This window comes from Pan troglodytes, chromosome 5 (genome assembly GCF_028858775.2).
Source record: "Pan troglodytes isolate AG18354 chromosome 5, NHGRI_mPanTro3-v2.0_pri, whole genome shotgun sequence".
NCBI lineage: Eukaryota > Metazoa > Chordata > Mammalia > Primates > Hominidae > Pan > Pan troglodytes.
The window spans coordinates 87,090,346-87,102,518 of record NC_072403.2 but is presented as its reverse complement, the minus strand read 5'-3'; the positions used below and the strand labels follow the sequence as shown (position 1 = coordinate 87,102,518).

Sequence of the window (12,173 nt, the reverse complement as noted above, 5' to 3'; positions counted from 1 at the left end):
TCATTGAGAACTCTTTTACATAGGGTTTTCTTGAAAAACTTTGCTTTGCTACTACTTGTTTTGGAGTGTATTGATCAGCTTGGGGTGCCATAACAAAAGATTAGACTGGATGGCATAAATAACAGAAATTTATATTCTCACAATTCTGGAGGCTGAGAAGTCCAAGACCAAGGTGCTATTCAATTCGTTTCTGGGTGGTGGCTTTCCTCCCAGCTTATAGCTAGCCAGCCCCTTTCTCAGTCTCTCTCATTTTCTCACTCTCTCACATGCAGGAGAGAGAGAGAATAAACTCTCTCATGTCTCTTCTTACAAAGACTAATCCCGTTATGGCAGCCCCACCCTTATGATCTAATCTAACCCTAATTACCACCCAAAGGCCCCATCTCTAAATACCATCATATTGGAAGTTGGAACTTCAACATGTCACGTTTGCAGGGACAGAAGCAAAATGAAAGTCCATACTAAGGAGTCATTTAAGAATCAATAACCATTTTTATTAAGGGAATGAATTTAATTATAAACCCAGAGGCATAGAATTCTCTGATTGCCTTGGGAGCTGTATATATTTTAGGGGGAGGCATTGTTCTGTCTGCTTACTCTGTTTTTCAACAATCTTCTTTCAGCTCCCAAAAGTGGCCCACGAAACCTTCAAGTGTACAATGCAACATCTAACAGCCTGACTGTTAAGTGGGATCCTGCTAGTGGTCGTGTGCAGAAATATAGGATCACTTATCAGCCTTCCACAGGGGAAGGCAATGAGCAAACGGTAATTTTTTAATAAAAATTATAACTTGGATTAATTCTACCATTTCTCTTCAAACTCTTTTTCCCCCTCAGTGCTTAGTTAGTCATACTTACTTTTTAAGGGATATTAAGATTTATTGCATTGGATGGAATAATCTGACTCTTTAGCTGGCACTCCACGTGGAGTGCCATCATGGAGACTCAATGGATGTTCTCATGAGAGATGATAGTTGTTCTTCATCACAGCCCCAAAGCATGAGGCATGTGCTTCAATGCATCCATAGTTCCTTTAAAAACTATTAGTGCTGGATTATCCATGACGATATCCAGATAGTTTTTGAGTCTATGTTGACCTTCCATTCCTCTCTCTAACTTAATCAACTGCTGAAAGTTTGCTAAACTTACCTATAATGTTTATTTTCTATTTATCTCATTTCCCCCTGTATTTTGCATGTCATAGGGTGTCTTCTAGATCTGGTGTTTCTAGATATGGGAGCCTGTTAACCTAATTTACACTGTTTTTCATTTTTCTATTATCCAAATGGAGGTCCCCAAGAAAGATGGTAGGACTCGAAACTCAGTCTTCATCCTCTTTCTCTTCCTAGTCTTTCCCTATTTAATAGAACCTTTGTCCATTTTACCTCCCTTACTTTAGTTGTCTGGTTTTGGGCTTTCTACAACTTTGCCTTTTGTGAACTACGTAATTAGAACTGCATGTATTATCCTAGGTCAGGAAGCCTCATGATTTTTACATAGGTATGCTTATGTTTTCTGATTCATTTCAAAATAAATCTCCAGTTTTGGTGAGGTACAGAGTTTTATTGACTTTTTTGGCTAGAATATTTTCTTATATAGCCTTAGAGACACATGTGTTATTAACCTTTAATCATCTGACTTGCCGAGCTCAAGCAAATGGGTCATTTCTCTTATCAGTTTAGAGGTATTAGCCAAGGTAGGGGTTGGCATTAATCTAAGGTGTGTGGTTAAAGATCTCTGATACTATCCAGTAAGTAAGCTTAGCTGAATCAGAAACCTTCCCATCTCTAGTGTGACTTTGAGTTGGTCTTTTGAGGCTTTTATAGCTCCAGTCTTAGGTAGTGTGATGCATTTGGACTGAGAATTTGTCTGTTTTAGGTAAATAGATTATCATTAATAAACTTAATATCAACTGTAATCAATAGATATTTATATGAAAATAAGACAAATTAGATGGACTGATACATTAACTTCAGAAACAGAACTTTTTTTTCTGTGGCATGCCAGATTTCAGTAAAACTACAAATCAGGAGAAGCTTGTTCTTAGCATTTCCCATCTTGGGGGCATTGATGTTCCAGCTGCTTCTCCTAAGTCTCTTTTACTGTCTTTCAGCTGTTTGTTATCATAAAGAGTCTCGTAAACTTATCCTCTGGAAAGTATGAAGCCCTTAAGCTTTGTTAGTCTTTGGGGTACTTGGATTTTAACACTAGTCCATGAAATCATGAAAATGATGAATAACTGATGCTAGAATTATTTTGGGGAGCTGAATGGGAGAGGTAGGTAGATGCCCCTCTGCTTACTCATAAAAGCAGTTCTCCTCAGTAGGCTTTCAGATTTGTTATGTATTAAGTTTTTATCAAAATGGCTTATACTGGTATTGATAGTTTTCTCTCATAACCTCAAATATGAAATTTATTAAAATTAGCCACGGTAGTTCAGTTTGTCCGTATTGAGGATGATGACCGTGATTCACTGGGTTTTTCTCTGGAATTCAGACTACTTGAGTGGATGGGTGCTAAGTTGGAAACATCTGGTTTGTTCTAGCACATCCAGCCATCTACATGTGCACTCATTTTGGGCAGTGTGCCATTTTCATGCGATTTTAATTAGTATGACATAAACATCTGAATTCGGTAGACTGTTAATAAATTGTACAAATTTTCTTTCAACAAGATAGCTAGATGGCCTTAAGTAACGAATAAAAACTTTAAGCTCCATAATTAGAGTAAATTGAAAAGCTTCATACCATGGGGCTGGTATCATGGAGACAACTGGAAACCCCTGATTGAGTGTGGCCTGGCAAAAGGTCTGGTCATGTCGTTAACACAGCTAAGGCTGTTAAGAGTGACAGTGTTCTTGGGGGAAACACCAAGAGCTTTATACTGTATGCTGAATCATTTTAATGTGTTTCTAAAGCAAATAAAAACATCTGTTAAAAAAGTAAGAATAATATTAAGTGGTGTGGAGCCTCTAAAATTATGCAATTGTTTCATATCTTAAAGTCCCTTTGTAGCTCACTTATGATTAATCCCCCCGCCCCCCTTTTTTTTGAAGAGTTCTGTGAAATGTGTTTTGGATGAAATTTTGCAGTGCTGGTGGCTAGCAAGTTGAAGTATCTTTCTGGGGTCACCAGTTTAAAGCTTGGAATCCTTTTTATGATTTGAGGTGCATATTTTACATTTGAAGTTATACCACAAGGTGTATGTTAAACCTTTACTGTGGTATGTAATTCTGGAACTTGACAAGGGTCTCAAACAGCTTCCCTGTAGAAAGAGCTTTTTCTAACAGATTAGTGAGATGGAGAGAGCAAGGCTAACACTTACCAAGACCCTTTTTACTCAAGACCACAATAGGAGGACGGCAGAACAGCGTGGTCCTGCAGAAACTGAAGCCAGACACTCCTTACACTATCACCGTATCCTCTCTGTATCCTGATGGTGAAGGAGGTCGGATGACGGGAAGAGGCAAGACCAGTAAGTGAAACCTGAGTTCCTATAGCTTCTTTAATAGCTACTATTAGAATGGAATCATCTCTTTATCTGGAAACACTGGGGTGACATAAAGTTTTACTAATATTTAAAAATTCATTTAGAAATAATATTAATAGTTTTTTCTTTTCTTTTTTTTTTTGAGATGGAGTCTTGCTCTATTGCCCAGGCTGGAGTGCAGTGGCATGATCTTGGCTCACTGCATCCTCTGCCTCCCGGGTTCAAGCGATTCTCCTGTCTCAGGCTCCCGAATAGCTGGGATTACAGGTGCACACCACCACACCCGGCTAATTTTTTATATTTTTGGTACAGATGGGGTTTCACCATGTTGGCCAGGCTGGTCTTGAACTCCTGACCTCAAGTGATCCACCTGCCTTCGCTCCCAAAGTGCTGGGATTACAGGCATGAGCCACCGTGCCTGGCCATATTGATCGTTTTTAACATCCTTGCTTGGAATTACTTGTCTCTGTTTGTGGAGAAAGATGTTACTTTCTAGGATAGAAAGGTGCTCTAAGACCAAAATGTCTTGTGGATAGATGAGACATATGCATCAGGCTGACGCGGACACAGTGTGTGTCATTTATTCACTACTTCAACAAATGTTTGTGCGGTGCCTGCTATGTTCTAGGGTGCCTGGGAGATATCAGTGAATCTGTGTTTCATGTGTGCTTGATTGTTAGCACTATACTGTGATGGGATTTCTGTGCATTTCAGAACCTCTAAACACTGTAAGGAACCTGAGAGTGTATGACCCTTCTACCAGCACCTTGAATGTCCGCTGGGACCATGCAGAGGGAAATCCTCGTCAGTACAAGCTCTTCTATGCACCAGCAGCAGGTGGTCCAGAGGAACTGGTAATTATTTCTTGTAGTAAGAAATGCTAGTTTGTTTAAATGGTAGCTGAGTGATTTAAAAGTGGAACTGAAGGAGTTAACCAGTTTGCTTTAGAGCTGAAGAATTTCATATTCATTTAATAAGACTTTATAGAGGGTAAATAGTTGATGCCTTAGAGCCTGGGTAACAGAGGGATTGTGGCCAGGATTCTTCCCCCTGGCCAGGGGAAGAAGTGGCCGTTCTGGGAAGTTCTAAGTGGGGAGTATTGGGTGGCTGGAGGGGTATAGGGAAATATGTAACCTCTTGTAACAGGTCATGTGGGGGCTTATTATGACATCCTAATATTACAGAACCTACTTCTTGACTTGGTCTTGAGTTGGTATTGTGTTATTTGAATTATTATTTCTTTCACAAATTTTTCAAGTCAATGCTTTTTGTTTTATTAAAATCTTTAGGTACCAATCCCCGGGAATACCAATTATGCCATTCTTAGGAATCTGCAGCCAGATACCTCATACACTGTGACAGTAGTTCCCGTTTATACTGAAGGTGATGGGGGACGCACATCAGATACTGGAAGGACATGTAAGTAATAAAGCCAAAAAATTAATTTTTCATCATAAGTGTTGCTTTTCATTATAAAGACCATAAAGGCCCATTAAAGAGAATTAGGAAAGTTTGGTGTGATAGAATTAAAAACATAAAAATTAGCCATAGTTTACCTTCCTAACACCAAATGTTAACATTTTGTGTGAAATAACAAATTTATAATGGCATCTTCTTTTGAAATAATTTCAAGATTTGTAAAGGTACATATAATCATCAGTATACTACTTTGCTTAATCTCTTTCACTGACAAAAATTCATTGAGCTTTGCTTTCTGCTTTATAAATTGTTGTGAAGGACTTTACAATTGGCTTTCATAGTGCAAATTGTTGAAATCTGTTTGGCACATTACTTAATTTCATATGTCTTTGGTTAGTTTGTTGAAGTGCTTTTTTGATCTTAAAATCTGTATGCTTTCATTTAGGAAGCAGTTTATGTGGTTTTACTGTTTTTTGTAGTATTGCTTAAAGGCTTTTGTGCAGATTTAGAAATATTTCTTTGGCTTTAAAAATATACTTGCTGATAGTTAAAAGGAACCAAGCATGAATGTCTTCTTTTGGTTAAGGATTAGTGGTCTAGGAAGATGATGTTATTGGTTAAATTAGAGTTTGGAATTAGTACATCAATTTAATTGGTAGCTTTTTCTAAGTTCCTATTGGGGCAGTTAATTAAGAACTGGGTATATCTTATTTTTCTCTCCTTTTACCTTTTCTATTAATCACAAAGATATTGAGTAGCAATTTGTTAAATGAAGAAGTAATGAATGGTTGAAACTAGCTGACTGAATCAGATGAGCTCAATAGCTGTTGTCAGATTTTACTTAGAAGGCAGACTCTTAAAAAATGTCTCTTCTTCCTCTCTCCATTACTTATGTTAGAAAACTGAAACTACTCTTCCTATTTCTTTTCTCTATCCCATGACCCTTTATGGCCAATCCAGTTCCACCACGTGTATTAGCTTGTTTTTAAGTGAATACAATGTTGCTTCCTTATAGACAAAGGCCATACTTGCTAACTTTAACTAAATTTGGATTTGGAGAGTTTTAATCTGCCTTTGTGTGTAGGTAATTAGAAGCATAAAGAAGATAGCATTTTATCCTGTTACAGAATGTAGGTTCTGGAAAAGTGATACAAAAGCTTGAGATATATAAACAGACTTAAAAAATAGATGTTGGCCTTCATTTCCTCAGTGATGAGAGGACTGGCAAGAAATGTCCAAGTATACAATCCTACACCTAACAGCCTCGATGTTCGCTGGGACCCTGCACCAGGACCTGTGCTGCAATATCGCATTGTGTATTCTCCTGTGGATGGCACAAGACCCTCAGAATCTGTAAGTAATTTTGTCATGGAAACTGCATTTCCTGATGAATGTAGTCACATGTTTGTGTCATGTTTGATAGCCTGGGAGAACACAAACCACAAACATGCCAGTGTATAATACTTAAATTATTGTTTTTGATGACTTGAGGTAGGTGTATTTATTATAGGGTTAGTAAGAATAAAAAGAATTTTGGGAAAAAGTGAATTAGCTGGATGAGTTAAAAACCCCAGTAGTAAATGTAAATCATTGCTAGACCTTGTCAATATGTCTTTGTTATGAAAATAGTTTAAAGTTTACCTTCACTGGTTCTTACAAATTGCCCAATCTATCTTTAATTCATAACATTATTCAGTTTTGTAAGTAGACTAACAATTTAGAAATCAGAAATTGCTAATTTCAATAAGCATAGTATCAGAATACCTAAGGGAAAATAAACTTATGAACTAATTTGACTTATAGTCTTTGCAAAAATAAACAGTGTTGACAAAGATAAACAAATGATTAACAATATATGCATTTGGTAAGAACACTGATTTTCATGTCCATGTATGGTAGGACATATTAAGACAACTTTACCTGTATGTATTGTATGGAGTCTCTATTTCAACACAAAATCTCCCCCACCACAATAAGAGTTCCTATTCTTGTGTATTTAACATGCAGGATGTTTTTTGGGGAAATATCATGAGCCTTGCATGTTATATTTGAGAATCTTTATAACAAACATAAATGGAGATAACTGAAGCTACTAAGGGTCAAGGATGAGGTCACTTTTTTTGGAAAGGGAATTTCTGAGGACAAATTTTGTTTAATGATATGGTCTGGGTGGATCTTATGGAGAAGCACAGTTGGCTTCTGATGTGTCTGGGCTCAACATTTTATTATAAATACTATTGTGATGACTAACTGAAGACTTGGTAAGCATTTGAGTTGTTGTCAAGCAGAATTTGGCATTTCCTCCCCTGCAGATAGTGGTGCCAGGAAACACGCGCATGGTGCATCTGGAGCGGCTGATTCCGGACACACTCTATTCCGTGAACCTTGTGGCTCTGTACTCGGATGGAGAGGGAAATCCCAGCCCTGCCCAGGGCCGAACGCGTGAGGCAGAAATCCTTTCTCCATTCCATTCCCTTGTAGCTAGATTGGCAGGGCTTCTCTGATTGAGTGAGTGGTGGGAGGGGGGTGGTGAGAGATGGGTGCTTTCTGCCTGGGATCCCCTACATTTACATTCCAGGTGAAAACATTGGGTCTGTGACTGTTGTTTGTGTGACGCGAACTTCTTCTGTTCGTGTTCTCATTTGGGACATGAGTTAAGGAGGGGTTTCTCCCCTTTTTCCCCTCTTCTGCTCTGCATCTTCCTTTTTTCCCTCTTTCTACTCTGCAGTGAATCATCTTACCAAATGGGGACTTTGGAAATGTGAGGGTTTAGTCTTTATGTTTTATTGAATAGATATAGTTATAGTGGTTAAAATAATTCCCCTTTTTCCTAGTCTACCTTTCAAAGCTAGCTCTAGGTCACTGAAAGTTCAGCATGTAACCATAGCTCTGAAATACACTGTTTATGATTTCACATTAAAACCATAAATGTATATTTTATTATATGGGAGGAAACATCTGAGTGAATGGTGAATGAAACACATGCAAGCAACCTCCTTAATCTGACCTAGGTAATGCTCACAGGCAGGCAACAAACTGTATTGTATTTTATTTATTTAGTACCACGCAGTGGACCAAGGAACCTGAGAGTCTTTGGTGAAACAACCAACAGCCTCTCGGTAGCCTGGGATCATGCTGATGGGCCAGTTCAGCAGTACAGGATCATCTATTCTCCCACTGTTGGTGATCCAATTGATGAATATGTAAGTCTGATACTCATTTATTGGCACATTTTATCATCTTAGCTGAATGGACAGTGAAGTTAAACTTCTTTAGAGGTATGCTGTGAGTACGGTTGAGTCCTTGATAGTCACACTTTAGGATTTTCTCTGACATGACGTTGGGACCACCCAAATGTGCTTACTTAGTCTTTCTGGCCTCCCATACCACAGAGAAGCAACGTCTTTGGGCTCATTTTTATTCTAAAGACAGATAGAAAAACTATCTTATCACATGATTAACTGAACATTTCTAACCACCTAATGACACCACAGGAACCAAGTTTAGTGAAATATGATACCTATCATTCTGGAATGTCTAAGTTAATATTCAAATAATGTATTTATCCAAATCTTACCCTTTCCTCAAATCTAATTCCTCTACAAGGTCTCCCTTAAATATTCCAGTGTTAATTGATCTCTCTTTTCTTTAAACTTAACATTTTGCGGTACACTTTAGTTTTGGAATATAAATACTCTCCTATTAGCTTCAAACTTTTTGAGTGTCATAGTTTGTCTTTCCAGAACCAGATTCAAGTTTCTGGTAGCTTACTCATAGCCCTCACTATGCACATCCATTTGTTATGCGTGGAAAAATGGAAAAACTAACTGCTTTATTTGAAATTTAGTGATTAATTGCTGTGATACGTTTGCAGAATATTGCACAAGATGTTGATTGTAAATTAGGTCTGTGGTTTGCCATCTTTTTACCACATAGATCGTCTTAGATAATTTTCCCTCCCTGAGCCCCATGTGATGAAATGTTTCATCTACTGGAACTTGATATAGTAACCTTTAATTCAAGTCCCTATTTTTATTAATAAGAAACACACGTAACTACCATTTGTAGTTTCTGATCAAAATGAGATAAACAGTACAAACTACTACAGTTAGTTTGCCAAAGCAGAGAAACTCATGGTTAGTGTTTGTTCAGCCTTGCCATGGACAAATATGCAATTTCCCTTTACTTTCCGAAAACATTAAAAATACAATTTATCATTTGTAGTTATAGGACTCCAGGCCAGGATTCACTGGCATACCTTATCCATGTTGTTTGTAGAAGCAAAGCATAGGTTTAGAAGAGAGATTGAGATGTCTGGTTCATTTCCTCTTCGAAGAGGTAGTTGAATGTATTCTCATCTGTTTCAGCTAACTAGTGTCAGCCAAACTGATATTTTTGAGGCCAGAAACTTAGTCAATTTTTGCTCACCAGTGGATTCCCAGTAGCTAATACCTGTCCCACTGTGCCTGGTCCACAGCGGGTACTGGGTACGTATTTGTACATGAAAACGGAACATGTGATGATGAGATCTGAAGGAAACAAACTTACTACTGAGTGCTGGAATACTCAGTAAGGTGTTCTGAAGCATACATGGCACTGCTTTTAATACAGTTTTCTTCAAAGATGTTAAGTCACATGGCTGTTAAGTGGCTGATCTGGGATTTGAACCCAGAGCTGTCTGATTCTAAAACCACTCTCCTATGCTGCAGAGAAGAAGTGAAGATAGTTTGTCTTGTCATGAGCATTGTGTAACAAAAATAAAATGTGAAAAAACTACTATTACTGTTTATGGGAATACATAAAACAATACTGTCTTTTGATCTGGAAGTCTTCTAGATGGTAATATATTTATAATTTAACTTCCTCTATAGACCACAGTCCCAGGCAGAAGAAACAATGTAATACTGCAGCCCCTGCAACCTGACACTCCATATAAAATTACTGTTATTGCTGTTTATGAAGATGGAGATGGTGGCCATCTAACAGGAAATGGAAGAACTGGTAAGTGTTTTGTACTCCCCCTTTTTTTTTTTGCTTTGAAATTGTCAATATCTTAATGTTACTTTTATACCTTTTAAAACCTTAAAATTTTATCTTCACCAATACATCTCAAATACCACACTATTATATTATTTTTATTAGACATTAAATTTTGTCAAAATGATGACATGTGAAAGGAATTTGTTTTTAACTTTTTAAAGGTCCAGTAAGAGAAGAAAAAGAAGACCATCTACATATTTTTATTTGCTTAAGATAGTTTTATTTCTTCTTTAGAAAACTATTGCATATTCTCTGAATAATGTTTCAACTGGTATGGTGTCAGTTAAGACTAAATTGTTAAGTCAATATAGTATCAGTAAGAAATATTCCATTGCGATTGAATCTTAAGTCATAAATACAGAAGTGAGATGATCAGCAATCATTTTCTGTCTACAAATTTAGCTTTTTCTAAAAAAGAAAAATGTATTTTTTATTGTACTAAGCAATTTGCATAGAATTATCAATGTTCAGACCCATTTTTACACTATACTGGTGGTAATTTCTTAGGGTTTAAAAATTCTCTAATGTGGTTGCTTGCTACAGTCACCTGAGGAGCTTTAAAAATACTTATGCCTGGGTTCCACTCCCAGAGATACTGATGTAACTGTGTGAGGTGTGGGCTGGACCTGCTGATGTTCTAATTAATGTGCAGCAATGGCTGAGAGCCACTAGTTTAGCATAAAGGTAGGATGAACTCTAGATCTGAGTTTTGTTACTGGTAGATAATTGCATTGCTGTTTTACACTTCATTCACCAAAAATCTACTTAAGTAACATGACTTCAGGTGTCTTTCTGCAGTCACTTGCCAAAAGTCTTTTTGTGCTTAAATGATCTTGACAACATTACAGAATTTGAAGAGGTGACATTTGAAAGCTCCTAAGGGAAAAGCAGGACTAGAGTTGACTCAGCTCAGTCTCTCAAGGTCAAGAATCTGTATTTATTGATATTGTTGTCTACAGCACTGAGTCAATGGAGACTCACATGACTCAAGATGATTTTAACGACCTCACTTTTTAAATTTTCTCAGATTTTAGACTATATTTTGGGACTTTCCTGGGGAAAATGGCATATTTCAGAATTTCATGCTATCAAAGTGGATTTTTTAAAACTAGATCTTGGGTTTTCCAGGAAGGGCCAAAGTCATGTTTTGCTTTTCTTATGAAAAAGAAGTTTTTCAAGTTGGATTCGTTATTTGCTCAATGCTGTGAATAGTCAACTCAGCAACTACTTAACATACTACCTGAACAGCATTGATTTCATAAGTTGTGGGCTTGGGGGCAGTATCTCTGGAAGCTTAAGGATTTATTCTAGGTAATGCTGGTGGAGGATAGAGAGGTACAGGGAAAAAACATTATTAGGTAGCTGGGGTGGTTTTGGGCAAATAATATCTTATGTATTTGATGAAGTGGTTGGACTAGATAGTTTCTAAATTGCTTTCTGTTTCCAACAATCTGTAATGTATGACATTCTAAAAATGGTTTGAGATCTCTTTTATTTTCTATAATCCTGAGTCATAGAACACTTCCGCTCTGGATACTGCTTCCTGCTGAGAAGGCTGCTCTGGAAATCACTAGTTCTTGAGTCTATTTGAGTTGCTGTTTAAATTTGGAAAACTATTAAGCATTTTTTGAATACTTCAATGCCTTTTAATTGTTTTCTGGATAAAGACATTATGGGATATTATGAAATTGCTCCCATTGGGCTTTCCTACCAATACTTTTAAAGTTTTGTGCTCTCCCTGTGTGCCAATAAAAGGTCAGTAATGTGTGTCAATGTTTGTTTTCAGTGGGACTCCTTCCTCCTCAGAACATACACATCTCTGACGAATGGTATACAAGATTCAGGGTGTCCTGGGATCCTTCACCTTCTCCAGTTCTTGGATATAAAATAGTATATAAGCCAGTGGGTAAGGAAGTGCCTTTGTCATCATAGAAATGTTTTGGAGGGTTATTTGCATATGAGGGTATTTTCTCTTTCATCCCCCACTATTGGGTTCTCCTGAGAGTTCAGATCACACCAAGTTTCCTGTAACCAAAGGCAATGTTTTTGGCAATAACATTTTAAGCCAATCATCTAAAGTACCATTGTTATTATAGGTATAGATGAGATTCTTATTAAATGTCATGATTAAAAAGTTTGACTTGGTTCATAAAGTTGCACAAATCAAAGATGCCTGTCTTCAGACATCCTATATGATCATGAAATGATGCATATTACATCAATAT

The 12,173-nt window shown here is 37.2% G+C and overlaps 1 protein-coding gene across 8 annotated transcripts in view; it reads left to right on the top strand.

Moving 5' to 3' along the window:
- Positions 1-12,173, top strand: part of COL12A1 (collagen type XII alpha 1 chain) — a 121,528-nt gene that overhangs the window by 67,950 nt on the left and 41,405 nt on the right. For all 8 annotated transcript variants that reach the window (XM_063813199.1, XM_063813200.1, XM_063813197.1 and 5 more), the window contains 9 exons: positions 624-766; positions 3,345-3,474; positions 4,204-4,343; positions 4,779-4,908; positions 6,119-6,261; positions 7,221-7,350; positions 7,969-8,111; positions 9,780-9,909; positions 11,735-11,854. In XM_063813199.1, coding sequence (XP_063669269.1) covers positions 624-766; positions 3,345-3,474; positions 4,204-4,343; positions 4,779-4,908; positions 6,119-6,261; positions 7,221-7,350; positions 7,969-8,111; positions 9,780-9,909; positions 11,735-11,854 — 1,209 coding nt within the window. The remainder of the gene's footprint in view (positions 1-623; positions 767-3,344; positions 3,475-4,203; positions 4,344-4,778; positions 4,909-6,118; positions 6,262-7,220; positions 7,351-7,968; positions 8,112-9,779; positions 9,910-11,734; positions 11,855-12,173) is intronic.